This window comes from Notothenia rossii (assembly GCF_949606895.1).
Source record: "Notothenia rossii genome assembly, chromosome: 4".
Classification (NCBI taxonomy): domain Eukaryota; kingdom Metazoa; phylum Chordata; class Actinopteri; order Perciformes; family Nototheniidae; genus Notothenia; species Notothenia rossii.
In genome coordinates, this window is record NC_136902.1 from 88,382,573 (window position 1) to 88,398,556 (window position 15,984).

Consider the following 15,984-nt stretch of genomic DNA (forward strand, 5'->3'; position numbering starts at 1 on the left):
GAACCATTGTTCACCAAAGCAAACTCCGTGTTTGTTTCAACCTACCTAAATTCTGATTCTGGAACAATAAGATGGTTGACAGGCTACTGGCAGCGGAGGTAAACACAGAGGTATCAGGTATCTTGGGAATGACTTCTCCCTCAAGCTGAAGTGAGCCATTTGGTATTTAAAATATGAAGGGATAATCATTTATGATACGATGCAATGCGGATAGCAAACGATATGATACGATACTAGGCGATACAATACGTTACAAAACAATACGATATGAGGCAAAATGAGGCAATGTGTTACGATACAATACGAAATAATACGACACATTACGTTACAATTAGATACGGTACATTCAAACTATACAGCAAAAATGATACGATACGATAATACTAAAAGGCGGGGTAAGTAATTCACTTCAGAAACACTTTTTGTTATCTTCCATGAAATGCTCTTAACATCCCGATAGCATTGAATACATGAAATGCTTTGACAATAAATACATAAAAATATTTCATCTGTGGAAGCCGTGGTGCTGTAAAAAGCACGACCAATCATCTGAGCCGGCCCGGCTAAAGTAACTGGATGGCCTACCTGCCTGTCAGCCTTCCATCTGTGCACACACTTATCTCGTGCCCTCATTGGTCATGTGCGCGTTCGTGTGTGTAGGAGGAGGGGCTCTGTGAGGAAGTCTGAAGGAAGAGGCAGATTTTGTGTACTTTCAAATTCTAGCTCACTCGAGCTCCATTCTTACCTACCCTACCTTTAATTGTCAGATCAAGTATGTCATTCGTCTTGCACCACAGTAGCTCCCTTTACAACATCCACAAGGACAAATATTAAGACAAGATATAGGGAAACAGACATTAAAATAAAAAGGAATGAAACGAAAACGGTTTGATTGATTTAAATACATTTTGTTGGTATTTTAATCAATTGCTTTACCTATTAAAGTTGATTCAGTTGACAATCATTAATATTTCAAATCAATGATATCAAGGAGAATATTACCCAAAAGCAGGTACAGTCTCGTGAGTATTACTTAGGCATCAGTGTTGATATTGTTGCGTAATATGCTTGAAACTGTAAGCCCTCTTCAGCTCCTTTGGGATGAAACAGCTTCGTAACATTAGTATCAGCCTCTAAATCGATGTCACTGCTTCAATTCCAAGTGGTGCATGTGTGTCCTTCACATTGCATTCAGGCGCTGTGTGTAATTATACCGTATGAAAACAAAGCAGCAGCAGTTGATTTACTCGCAGTCTGCCGTCGTGCCTGCCATCGACAAGGAGGAGAACATCCAATAATTATCCAAGGACGTCCGAGACTCACCTTGACCATCGCTTCTGCATTATTCATTGTCCCTAACTCTCAGAGCCATTGTTCTTGTGTTTATGAGAAAACAAGCTCAGGAAAGATTAAATACACCCGGTGTGGCGTAAGACGGCTTCTCAGGTCTCAGAGGTGGGTCATGAAGAGATGGAAGGTTATTCGTTACAAAGCTTTGTTAAGTTGCCAACAAAAGGTGTTGCATGTAGTTATGTATGTATGCAGATAAAATGCTGTGCAAAGTCGTTTCTATCATTTTTAAAAATTATTATTATCTTGAATATGCAGAAATGATAGTGCACAGCATGGTGGTTTTTCTTGTTTAGTTCATTAAAGATTCTGGGAGATGTGTTCTTCAGGGTATATGCAGGAATCCTAAAGTCAAATGTAAAACCTTTTAAGACCCTTTCCAAGACCTCATCGCCACTTGGAGTTCTAACCGGTTACCTTGGCGACACACTTTACCTCACATTGACTATATACAGTATTGATTGTCCTTCCTCCTTATCTTCCAACCATTTGGACGCAGACTTGCATTTCCCCATAACGATGTTGCTTAGCAACCGGCGTAAACGGACCTTTGCACGCTATCAAGCAGTGAGCGTGCGATGTCCTGTTCAGATGACGTCAAATCCAACAGGATGCCATAAATAAACTACACAGAATCACACTACACAGCTACGCAATGATTACATTCAGACAGACTGTAGAATACAACCTCTTTGGACAATTTATATACTTATTGAAAACAAGCTACAAAATGTAATACCTTGGAAAATGCCGTTTAATACTTTTAATACTTTTGAAGGCCCTGCGGACACCCTGTTATTCCTTGCGACCAAGCCGACTGTACCATCGACCAATTCAGGTGGAGAGTGTCATGTCTGATGTGATAACACCTTTTTCAGACGTCTAAAATATTAAAGGGGTCCTTTGATGCTCATCTTCAGGTTCATATTAGTATTTTTTGCCTCTACTGTGACATGTCTAAAGCTTTAATGTTCAAAAAGCTCTTTATTTTTCTCGTGCTGCAGCACCTCTATTCACCCTCTGTCTGAAACCAGAGCCCAGTCTGCTCTGATTGGTTAGCTGGCCGGCTCTGTTGTGATTGGTCAACCGCTTAGAGATGTCCCGGCCCCTTAGCCTATCACGTACAATGTCCGCCTCAACTCCTCTCCTAACAGTTCTCTCCCTAGCTCTTGTGTGCATAACAAAGTATTCATTGGGTGTCCACCAGTAGAGTCATGGATTCTGATTGGTGCAGAATCTGGCCCGCCTCTCAAATCGAAGCGTGCACCAGCATTGTAACCCTGACAAATAAATTAATATATAAAAACCAAAAGTGTGCTTTTCCTTCTGTGACAAGCCAAACTTTTCGCAGTAAAAAAAGGATTATGCAAAAGGGAGTGGGAGATAATTGGGGACCCAAAGTTACATTTCGCCTCTGGCTGGTTAAGCTTTCCGTGCTTTAAGGGGACAGCAGAAAGTCATAAAAAAAGTTGCTCTTACTTTACAGCCGTCTCCTCGGGCACTTCCAGAGACAGAGTGAGAGTTCCTGATGTCAGCTCACACAGCTCCGGACTCACACAGTGCAGACCCTCCGTCACCTGGAGCACACACACACATTGCACACACATTACACACACATTACAGATTAACACACAGACGCTTCAATTCAGCCTCCAACGGCCCCACCAGACGGGGGGAAGTGAAGTACTGCATGTGTGTTTGCCTGGTATTTGGTATAGGGAAGAGCTAATACTTTACATTTATTTAATACTTTTATTTAAACTATGACAAAAGATGACATTTTAGAATTTCAGGTTTTAATAATCAAGGTTATTGTGACCCTCGTATTGTAAAAGTTTCCTATTATAATTTCAATGAATACAGTATGTTTCTAATTGCGTTCTTTCTCTACCAGTTGATCGGTCATCTCTTTATCACAACACCACACATGTATTTTAAACTTGATTATTATTAAGAATAAGGAGACCCTTCATCTGAAGCACTGGCACATCCTTATATATAAGGCTTATTCTTGGTGCTCTTCCCCCTTATCTAAGGATCTACATAAGCAGAAAAATGCACAGGATCTTATCGGCTTTGCGCCGAGGACTTTTTTCTTCTAACTGTTCCAAAAGTTCGTACTGAACTGAGAAAGAGGGCGTTAAGTTATGATGCTCCTGAAGCTTGGAACCAGCTTCAAATTGAGCTGAAACTCAAAGAGCTGGTCTCGTTAAACAGACTCAAAGCTACTCTAAATGACCTTGAAGCAAACCGCTGTGTCTGTAAATGCTTTGGCTAAAAATGGTTGTATGACTGACTGTGTTGTGATTGTGTGTTTTAAATTGTCTGTAACTGTGCTGGTACCATTCTTGGGCCAGGACTCTCACCAGGATAGGTCTCATTGAGATTTGTAATCTCAATGAGACCTATCCTGGTTAAACAAAGGCAAAATAAAAAAAGGGGCAATTCAGTTATTCTCTACACAGTTCCATACTGGGGCTATACACATTAGTTCTAAGTGCATACATATACAAAAACACATGCATTTATGTTATTGAGGAGCAAACAGGCAACCATGGAGCAGTTACTGATTAGATGCCTTGCTCAAGAGCCGCTTTCACACCAAGTATTTTGCAGTACTTAGTTCCCAGCACTTAGTTCCCAAAAATGTTTAAAACTAAAGATGATATCAGAATTTCAGGTTTTAAATATCATGGTTATTACGAAACAGTTTCCTATTATAATTTCAATGAATACAGTATGTTTTTTATTGCACTCTTTTTCTCCCCAGTTTGTCAGGCATCTCTTTATCACAACACCACACATGTCTTTTTTTTATAATAATAAATGTGCATGTAAATGGTCTGCAAAGGCTAAAATCACTTTGTTCCCTCCAAAAATGTATTAGAAGATATCTCACCCTGTCGGCCTCCCACGACACCACCAGCAGCCTCTGTCCAGCTTTGGGTTGCCATGGCTGCAGGGTGGGAGGTGGAGTTGTGGTGGTGGTATCAGTGGTGGTGGGGGGGGGGACAGTAGTGGAGGGGGGGGCAGTAGTGGGGGGGGGTACAGTAGTAGTTGTTGTAGGTGGCTGAGTGGCGGCAGCGGTGGTGGAGGCGGCGGGGGTGGCCAGTTCGGGTGCGGGGGGGGTGGAGGGGTCCCACTCAGCGGGGGGCAGGTCCATCAGGATCTGATCACAACGTCCCCCTTCGTAGCCCTCGCTGCAGACGCAGCTGTAGGCCGCCTCCTCCTCCCCTCCATCATCGCTACGGCTGCAGTTTCCATGGAGACAGGGACTGCTGGCACACGGGTCGGTGAAAAACTGGAAGACAATAGAGAATAAATAACAACAGGACGAGTCAGAAACATGTGATTTTTCCATCAATCAAATTGTATTTTTAAAGCACTTTTTATACACAGAGGTTAACACAAAGAACTTCCAAAAAGAATAACCAAAAAAATAATAATAATTAAATAATCCACATTAATAGATCACTTAATACCAAGAGAAGTCAACAAACACAGGACAGAATAAAACTAATAAATATATAGTACAATTAAATTAAAAGCTTGATTGAAAAGGTGGGTCTTATTCTGTCTGTCCATCTATTCAAAATGTTCATCTGTAGTTTGGTGCAGATCAAATACTGTGCAAAGTAATTGCTATTGTATTTTTTATTATTATGGTGAAAATATTGTGCACAGCACGTTGTTATTTTTGTTGTTGAGTGGGTGAAAGAAGCAGCGTGAATATTGTTAATTAGGGCCGTTCGTCTGATAGATTCGTTTGTGTCCTTTCTTGAGACCAAGCTAACAAACAAGCCACTTTATATTGAGTGTGTCCTGAGTGTGTGGGAGAGAAACTCTTTTTAGCCTTTGCAGACCATTTACATGCACACAAACCTATATAACACACGACAGGAACGGGAACACCTCAAAAAGCATAATACGGCCTCTTTCAAATGTATATTTTGCCCATTTATTTGTATTTATTTTCATTGTTTACTGTACATGCTGATGCAACACACCTATTTCCCTATTTAGGATCAATAAGTGAATCTAATCTAATCGTTCTTCTCTTTTTGATAAAGCCATACAGTGAATATCTGGCTTCTTTTTTGTATTAGTCAACGATTGTGTCCTTAAAGGGCTTTGATTTTTTTTGTTTTAAAGATGTGTAGTCCAAACTCTGCTCTCTATGCTACTCGGCTATTTATTTTATTGCCCTCTGACTCAGCTTCCTTCACACCCTCCTCTCATTTATTTTATTACATTTTGTCTCTGTGTGTTGATGATATATTGTCGCTGCCATTTTTCCACACTAACACACTGCAGTATGAAGACACACATTAATAGACTACACTGAATATACAACATAACAGTATGAGGAGTATTTAATGAATACAGTAAGATGTACATAGTATTAAACCTGCAGTAATAACAGCAGGCAGTGCGGGTAAAAAGTCAAACATATGTATTCAGGTCTAAGCAGAGAGCAAAATGCGCTAATAGCAATACATTAAGAAAACAGTATGATATGTAAAGTCTAGAGTGATACATATGTATTTGTGGAAGTACTTTTTACTCCAGTACTCTACTTTGGCGAACATGTACTTTACTTTCTGTATTTTCAGCTGCGTCATACTCCATTACACCTAGAGGGAAATGTTCTCTATTTTGAATGCTTGTGATTGTTCCCTGCATGCACACTGTTGCGTTTTGTCCCCATTTTGTTTCTTCGGTCATGCAGCAATGGACAGATTCGCCCTGACAGCCTCCTTCATGCCGGTTTCGCTGCCATCAATAATTGATCATATTTGGAGAAAACATTCCTGTATAGACGTTGAAGGTGAAAGAGGACAAAGCCTTGAAGCTTACCAACGACACCGTGTTGGTTTTCAGAGCCTGTTATAGGCATCTATAATCCTGCAATTTTGTTTTCAAATTCACTGAATATAACTCAGGTATCTGCAGCCACAGATTGTTCACTTTAACCCTCCGATTGTCTTTGTTTCCCCCCCCCCCCCTTACTTTGGTGTTCACGGTCCTGTTTTAACTGCTATTACATTAACACAAAAACCATTAATCATCACCACATTTAATTTAACACCCTTTCAAACTGTATATATTGTGTCAGACTACTGGTATACATGAACAACTGCAGTAAATATACAAAGAACAGACACTGAACATGTATTGCGTGTGCCAGGTGTGATCCATGTGGGGGGATGGGCACATAAGAGCGGGAAATGTATCAAATTGTTCTGTGTGTGTGCGTGTGTGTGTGTGTGTGTGTGTGTGTGTGTGTGTGTGTGCGTGCGTGCGTGCGTGCGTGCGTGCGTGTGTGTGTGCGTGTGTGTGTGTGTGTGTGTGTGTGTGTGTGTGTGTGTGTGTGTGTGTGTGTGTGTGTTATCTGATCCGGATGGTTACTAATTCCTTTTCTTTATGGCGGGAACCCCATGGGTGTTACAAAGTTGACTAAATCATCAAAAATCCAATGAAAGTGGTGATCAGCAATTGTATATGTTCAAATGTCTACTGTGAGGGATATAAAGCCTTAATGCAATCGAATATAAAACTAAATTGATTATATGATTGATGAAAGTAGTAAATTGGTCAGATTTGACCCGAAGACAACAGGAGGGTTAAAAGAATGGAGGAAAAACAGAAACCCAGGGACGGTGAACAGAAGGATGCTCGCTGCATGGAGATGTGAGAAACAGAGCGTCATTAACAGTCCGCTCTCTGCACAGCCGAGTCACAGCTCATTAGTGCTAATCTCTCTCCAGTTTTTCCTCATGATGCCTCTATCAAACTGTCTCTCTGCTCTGAAGCACAGCCGTCCCAGAATCCTCTGTCCGGTCCTCACCCAGTCTGAGGCTTCATCTGCACTCAGGGACTCCGTTTCTCAGCGTCAGAGAACTGCAGCCTCGGTTTGTTGAGGAACAATTAGAGTCCGGCTCGTGACCTTTCTTTTCTGTCCCTCCTCCTTTATAACAGTCTCCATCCAGCCTGCACACAATATGCTCCAACAACAGACCAGGGGGGAACAATGTGATAAAACATCTCGACCAATTGGCACTTTTAGCCCAATAACACTACATCTAACAGGACTAAATGTTATCAAAATTGCAATGTTTGCTTAAGGCTTAAGAGATATCGTTCTACTCTACAGACTAAACAAAACATATTGGTTTGGTACATATCCTCTTAACCATTACCAACCTTAACCAAGTCACACCATGACCATATCAATATATTTTACTGGAGTGTGGAATTTGAAACTGGACTTTGAATTGGAATTCTAAATAAAAAATTACAATTCCCGGGTTTCAATCCCAGTTTAAAGGGCACCTATCAGGCTATTTTTAGGCAATAGCATAGGTCTCAGATATATACGAATATATATAAAAAATATGTCTATGAAGTGTTTTGCTCAAAATACCAAACAGATCACCCATTCTAGCCATGCCTCATATCCTTATATTTTACTTCCTGTTTCAAAAGTGCTGATTTGGGTGATAAAGCTTTAAAAAAATGAAAGAGGAGGGGTCTGAGCTCATGCGGGACCCGGCAGCTACTGTCTAAACTAAATACTGCCGTGATGAAACACCATATCATGGATTATCAAGGATTCTCTCTGAAACAGTATGGAGCTCAAAGGCTTTCTCTCTTGCCGGTTATACCACAAGGTGAGTTCCTTTTTATTTCCTGCTTCTTCACACACATGCTCTCCAGTACAGGTTAGCTCTGAGTGTTAGCGATGCTAATGTAAACACCGACCATATTACTTCCAAAACAGTCGGGCATTGTTTCTGATAGCAACGTTTCTGATAGGGCCGTGGGTCCACATTTCAGATATTACGTCATATCGGACGCAAATCTGGATCAGCTCCGTTGTTCCCCGTTTTTAGAGATTTGGGTACGGAGGAAAAGAGAAAGGGTTTTATTTTCTGACGCTGCGTGAGTTCCCCGACACACCGGGGACACATGTTTATGTATAAAACATTACATTACATTGCATTTAGCTGACGCTTTTATCCAAAGCAACTTACAATAAGTGCGTTCGACCAGGAAGATACAACCTTGAAGAAAACAGAATCATATAAGTACATCAGGTTTCATAGAGCTAAAACATTTCAAGTGTTACTCAACTGGCTTTAGATAAGCCAGTCCTTTATTAGTATATAAGTGCTTTGTTAGTAATGTTATTGCTCGAAGTGGAGTCAAAAGAGATGAGTTTTTAGTCTCCCCCGGAAGATGTGTAAGCTTTCTGTTGTCCTGATTTCAATGGGGAGCTCATTCCACCATTTTGGAGCCAGGATAGCAAACCCACGTGTTTTTGCTGATGGGAACTTGGGTCCCCCTCGCAGTGCGGGTGCAGCGAGCTGTTTGGCTGATGCAGAGCGGAGTGCACGTGCTGGGGTGTACGGTTTAACCATGTCCAGGATGTAGGAAGGGCCAGATCCATTCGCAGCATGGTACGCAAGTACCATTGTTTTGAAGTGGATTCTAGCAGTTACTGGAAGCCAGTGACATCAAAAAGTGCATTTTGCATGATAGGTCCCCTTTAATAAGGTACCAATTGCATTTCTTTATTTCAAATATGGATGAACAGAATACATCGCCAAATTCAGTGGATCTATCAGCTGACAGTTTGTGCTAGAGGGATAGGACTATGCCTGGGGGATAATGGGCAAAGTGTATTAAACATTTCAATTGAAAAAACTAAATTCTAATTCAAAATGTCAATTCCAGTTTTAAATTAGTTACTTATTCCCAAAGTGTGCAGTCCTAGGTAACATTGTTGTGCATGCTTTATTAGATACATCAATACAATCTAATGCAGTGACTCACAAACGTTGGTAACACATGCGGTACACGAGAGCATTGTTGAAATACATAACACAAGTACTCAAGAAAGAAAAGGTACTTTCCTTATCTTCTAGTTGCACCTTGTAATTACCCATATCTCATAAAACTTAACGTAAACCTCTAAGCTCTTAAATAGTAGGTTTATCATCTAACTAACCTGGCGGCGTTACCATTCAGCGTCTGCTCCATTTTCTCTGCTTCCATTAGTTGTCATATACTCGGTTATATTTTTCGGCATCATGTTGCTTTTTATTCTCCAGCACCAAACAGCTCGTATGCCCCAGGCTCTGGCACACTCTGTGAATCTATTAAATCTAAGCAGCTGATAATAACCCACATTAGTCCCTTTATCTATATTTCCACATGGACTATTGAACAGAACTAAGAGATTCTCAGGAGCTACATTAATTGCTTCACAAGGTGCTGTGATCTATTCGCTAATCTAAAAAGCAGGAGGGAGGATCAATACAAGAGGACGGAAACAGCAACGTTACTTCAGCTTCATCAGTTTGAACTGGAGGAGGGAATACAGACACGCACTGATGGAGCCATGTATAGGAGCTTATATTATTTAATAGTTATCCATTTATTTTATTGTTTCTTTTTGTGTATAGTAAATCTTCCTCTTGGCACCGGGGGGTTGGGAGACCTGCTCATTACAAATCTGGAAAACAGCTGGTGGTGGAGAGCGCATCCGGTAGGCCTATGGTTGTTTACCATCGGGTTAGAACGAACACAGACAAGAAGACATCGTGCTTGTAGGCTATATTGTGCCAGCAAATAATAAACTGGACAAAAACGACTTTTGCTCGGACCTTTAAACAGTGTTTTAATTGGACTGGATTCAAGGGATTGCAAAACTACACACAGAATAAAAACAGAAAAGGAAAAATCAGGGAGAAAAGTAGGGGGGGGGGGGGGGGGGGTTTCCTTGGTTGCTGATTGGCTAATGGTTACACAAGACAAAACATCGTTATGACATCATAAAGTGGCCAAAATCTGATCAGCTCATTTTGAGACAGGTTTTTATAGAAATGGATCAAAAAGAGAGAGAATCTTTGTTCCTGAAACGTTCAGAGTCTCTTTCCGCAGAGGGGACACATGTTGATGTAGAAGAGACATGGAGAAGAGGGGACACATGTTGATGTAGAAGCGACATGAAGAAGAGGGGACACATGTTGATGTAGAAGAGACATGAAGAAGAGGGGACATCATGTTGATGTAGAAGAGCCATGAAGAAGAGGGGACACATGTTGATGTAGAAGAGACATGAGGAAGAGGGGACACATGTTGATGTAGAAAAGACATGAAGAAGAGGGGACACATGTTGATGTAGAAGAGACATGAAGAAGAGGGGACACATGTTGATGTAGAAGAGACATGAAGAAGAGGGGACACATGTTGATGTAGAAGAGACATGGAGATGAGGGGACACATGTTGATGTAGAAGAGACATGAAGAAGAGGAGACACATGTTGATGTAGAAGAGACATGAAGAAGAGGGGACACATGTTGATGTAGAAGAGACATGAGGAAGAGGGGACACATGTTGATGTAGAAGAGACATGAAGAAGAGGGGACACATGTTGATGTAGAAGAGACATGAAGAAGAGGGGACACATGTTGATGTAGAAGAGACATGGAGATGAGGGGACACATGTTGATGTAGAAGAGACATGGAGATGAGGGGACAAATGTTGATGTAGAAGAGACATGGAGATGAGGGGACACACTGCTCCGCTCAGAGGTTGTAGGTCAACCTCTTGATTTTGTCAAAAGGTTGACCCATGATGTATTAAAGTGAGACTGAAGCAAAAGTTGTGCACCAGTCAATCCTCTAATTAAATACAGCGTTAAGTCCCAGTAGTGATCCAAGAATGATGGTATCGTAATAGTGTTAGAGAAAGAAGTGCAATGCATACAAATGGCTGACTGAGCCTGCGGACAATGCATCTGCTGTGAGGAGTGTGAAATGCCTTTTTTTAAATAATATGACCCTTTTGTTGAGTCCAGCTGCACATCCATTTTTTGCAAACCAAGCAAGTTTATTTTAGGAAGCTACTCTTCTTTACACCTGGCCTTCCCTGAGAGGTTCGACTGAAGTGATTTTACCTTCTTATCAAAGAGTTTACTGACAGGGAAGTCAAAGTTATGAAGAGCTGAAGCTTAACTTATGAGGAAATCAAGACATTACCAAAGTGACTTACACACTCAATACTGTGGACAATCCCCACAGGAGCAATTTGGGGTGAAGTGTCTCAGGGACACAACGACATGCTGACTGCAGTGGGGTTTGAACCCCTGATCACCAACGCACTAATCCACTGCGCCACACGCCTCCCAAGAAAATGTATATTTGTGTTTGATTTGAAGTTTGTTTGGAAGTTTGGATGGCCTACCTGCCTGTCAGCCTTCCATCTGTGCACAAACTTATCTCGTGCCCTCATTGGTCATGTGTGCGTTCGTCTGTGTTGCTGTGTATTTTCAAATTCTAGCTACTCGAGCTGGTTTCTCCATTCTTACCTACCCTACCTTTAATATTTCATTTGTTTTGAATTAATTTGAATCTGCTATTTGTTAAATTCCTCAAAATCTTTGTAGAAATTATGATCATGGACCTGAATAAAAAAAGCGTCTCATTTCCGATGTGTATAATTTGTGAAATCAGTTTCCTGCTGTGTCGCTGTTTTGCTAAAGTGTTTAAATCATTAGGAGCAGTCTGCTGGGCTAGAGTTAGTAATTAAAGAGACAAACCTTGAATAGGAAGCAAAATAAGAAGACATGGTAGGAGTGTCCTTGAGCAAGTCATTACATGAAATCCCAGCTCAGCAGATCTGAAGCTGACCTCTGACCTCAGAGGGAGTTTAAACTGAATTTCTCTACACAGATTAATTAATGTTTCAACAGTGCCTGCTAGCTTCCTCGTATCGCTGCCTTTAGAGGAGATTTAAATTACATTACAGCCTGCAGAAAGTCCACACTCAGCTTTTAAACGATTATTATATAGTGATTGATTATTTGTCTAATGTTTTAGATGATATTGAGCTATTTTATGTTTTCTTATTTTTGGTGGGTTTAAAGAGGCCCAATTTGATATTTTTGTGGTTTTCCCTTTCCTGCAGTGTGTTGTATAGCGTTATATAACTATGTAACACTCACGCTTCTATTGGCTAGCGCTCCAACACATTGTACGTGATAGGCTAAGGGACGGGACATATCTAAGCGGTTGACCAATCACAACAGAGCTGGCCAGCTAACCAATCAGAGCAGACTGGGCTCTGGTTTCAGACAGAGGGTGAAAATAGGTGCTGCAGCACAGGCAGTATGAGAACAATAAAGAGCTCTTTGAACGTTAAAGCATGGAGACATGTCAGTAGAGGGAAACAAGCTGAAAATGTGCATAATATGTCCTCTTTAAGTCATGCAAACTAACAACAATTTGTTTTGAAACAAATTGAGGCGATCAAAAACCACACCCCCTGACAAATGACGGTGGCTTTTGAAGTTTTGGAATAGACTAACAAGTCACGACACAGCATCGTATTTCAAGTGGGTGATAATAAACACAGCGCTTTACAAGGTGATGCAGTGAGGATGAACAAAATGGCTTGAGGAATCATCTCTGAACGGCTTTTCCTGCCAACTTTCTGCAACATCATTGAGTCAAGTTAAAAGGTGATGACATATGATATATACATTATTTTGAGTTTATGGAGGATTTGTTTTGCATCCTAATTATTGTGGAGATGAGTGTAGCTCGTATTGCATATGTTAAGGTCACTGTTTTTCAGGAATGAGGGTTTTGGAGGGTTCCAAACGGGTGTATTTCCAGCGAAGTTAAAAAGCTGTGATGGACTCATCTGCACCCTTTGAGTTTATTTATTTATTTGTATTATATATATACTATTTTGTATGTTCTTTCCCACTATGATTAGGTATGTCATTAAGCATGTTATTCCTGTCATGCAATGTTTTTTCTTTATTATTTCTTGTTGGCTGTTATGTTTGTCTTCTATGTTGAAAAAAGAGAAGCATGATTTCCACCCCGAAGAAGTCTGTCCTATTGCTGACACTTGTATGCTTCTTCTCAGTACAAATATTTGAAATGAAATCAACAGGAGTGTAGCTCGTATTGCAATTGTTAAGGCAACTGTTTTCAGGAATTTAAGTCACAGACTATGAGGGTTTTGGAGGGCTTCAAACGGGTGTAAGTTCAAAAGCTCCTGTGAAGCCGTCAGCAGTTTGAAAACAGCCGCTGACTGAGCGCTCCATTTCCCCCTGTTATCAGCCACTTACTGTTTATGGGAGAGTCATTTGAGCAGAGCATCATAATACGAAGGGGGTTCGGTTTAATGGCCAGATCGTTCAGCTAATCACACACATGCAATTAGTGTGAAGGGCAGCCATGACTCACACTGCACATGGAAATACATCTGAAGTCTAAATGTGAGGAAACTACGCAGTTTCACAGTAAAGGGTTAAGAAATAGGATATTTAATGTAATACTTAAAGTAGCACAATATGTGTTTAATTAGCACAAATAAGATGATTAATTAATATAAAACGCAACACTATTGCGTATATGGAATTTAGTTCGAGACTTTTTTGAAATATATATAGTTTATATAGTTCCTCCTCTCTTTTAACAAGAACAAACAACTTAATGAATTAAAAAACAATAACATTCTACAATATGGTCTCAGAACGAATATATAGCACGATAATATTATTTGTAATAATTAGCACAAATAAGATGATTAACAAATATATAACTGTGAAGTGTAAATGCATTTTATTTTGTGGGGGAATTCATGTCATAAATATATATTTATTTTTTTATTCCATTCATGTTTAGTGTATACAATTAATAGGAATTACATGTGGAAAGTAGTTTTACACGAATAATAAGGGGTTAAGACTGTACAAAGAATTATAATATAGTATTTACAATGTAATACATAAGGTAGCATGAAAGAGGAAGACAGCTGTACACACACACACACACACACACACACACACACACACACACACACACACACACACACACACACACACACACACACACACAGCAGGTTTTCTGAGATTGTTCTACAGACCCTTAATAGCGATCGAGATGTGTTGCCATGGCTACAGTAGCTAGGTAACGTGAGCACAATAAGAACAAAATGCCATACGTGTGTGTGTGCGTGTGTGTGTGCGTGTGTGTGTGCATTTGTGTGTGTGTGTGTGTGTGTGTGTGTGTGTGTGTGTGTGTGTGTGTGTGTGTGTGTGTGTGTGTGTGTGTGTGTGTGTGTGTGTGTGTGTGTGTGTGTGTGTATGTGTGTGTGTGTGTGTGTGTGTGTGTGTGTGTGTGTGTGTGTGTGTGTGTGTGATCCGTCTTATGATCCACTAACTTCCACATCTGGGCTGTTTATCAGCGCTTTGCCTGCCCCCCCCCCCCCCCCCCCCCGCCACGAAGGGAGAAACAGACAGACAGCATTTGCTTAATCGCTCTCTCATGAAAACACTCGCTCACAAATAAGAAAAGTATCTCGGCGGGAGGAGACTCTGTCGTTAAAAGTCCCCACAGAGATTAAGGGACACAGATCCTCGATAACATCGTTTCCGAGTGCATTCTGCTGTAATGATGATCCTTCTACTTCAAAATGATACAACACCTAATGAGGACTATCTACAAGAATGAAGTCAATTGTTTTAAGTATGGTTGTTAGTCTGCTATTTAGCGCTGAGAAAGTATTTTCTATACTACAGGTGAGGGGTAAAAACGTTAACTTCCCCAGTGGCATTACATCATATATCCTGTGTTTCATGTTTTATATACAGTAGGTGGCTAGTAACTATGAGTGTTAATTAAATGTTGTGTAGTATAAAGTACAATAGGCCTATTGCCTTCCAAAATATCAAAGTATGTAGCATAACATTTAAGTAAGTACAAGTATGTCAAGTAGGTACTTAAGCAATATACTCAGTTACAACCAATCACTGAATTGGACATATGCATTGGGACTAACTAAATCTTTTTCTGGTATACTAAAAAGTATGGTAGTTTGGGTATTTGAACGCACCATTTTTTTTAAATGTGAGTAGGCCTACTTCTTCGTCCAATTTTGCCATTCTGACTCAATATTGCCAATGAAAGTGTGAGTGAAACTATAGATTCACTTCAATCTATGTCAATTATCCAAGGATGCAATTTCATATTAAACACCATAATAGAGTGGAGCAGTGATTGCATGTACGTCGACCCAGGTGTTAGCATTGTGCAAGGGCTGCCTCTACAAAAAGCAATGAGATTTCCCCATTGGATTTTGGTATATTGCAAACAATAAGCTTTGTGTCCAAATCACGTTTATGATAGATAGTTTTCTGCAGGGTTAATCTCCACATTACCACTCGGCGATTTTTAAAGCGTAAATGCAATCAGCAGAATTGAAATGTCAAGATGTGAAGGAACTACATTGCTAAGCTAAAGGCGGCTAATGTGCGGCGTGATGAGATTTAGTAAGTTATTTAGTCACTTGTTAGCATCATCCATTTTCCACATAGAAGCTTCAGACATTCATCAGTGGGGTATTTACTGACGCACTTTATGTCGTAGAACAAAATGGGAAAATCTTGTAAACTTGTGTTAACAACAGACCTCATTTCAAGATTGTAACCATGATGACGTTGATGCCAAGTCTTCTCTGCATTAATCTATAGATTCGCTGACCCAGAGAAAAGTAGAGCCATTATTTCCCCGTAGCAGTGTTTGAGGTTCTGCAGTCCATCAGCAGAAAC

The 15,984-nt window shown here is 40.4% G+C and overlaps 1 protein-coding gene across 1 annotated transcript in view; it reads right to left on the reverse strand.

The window, feature by feature from the left end:
- dner (delta/notch-like EGF repeat containing) overlaps positions 1–15,984 on the reverse strand; it is a 90,192-nt gene that overhangs the window by 37,445 nt on the left and 36,763 nt on the right. Inside the window, exons 2-3 of the mRNA XM_079677382.1 lie at positions 4,250–4,651; positions 2,830–2,927 (exon numbers count right to left, since the gene is read on the reverse strand). Of these exons, the coding sequence (XP_079533508.1) occupies positions 2,830–2,927; positions 4,250–4,651 (500 nt within the window). The remainder of the gene's footprint in view (positions 1–2,829; positions 2,928–4,249; positions 4,652–15,984) is intronic.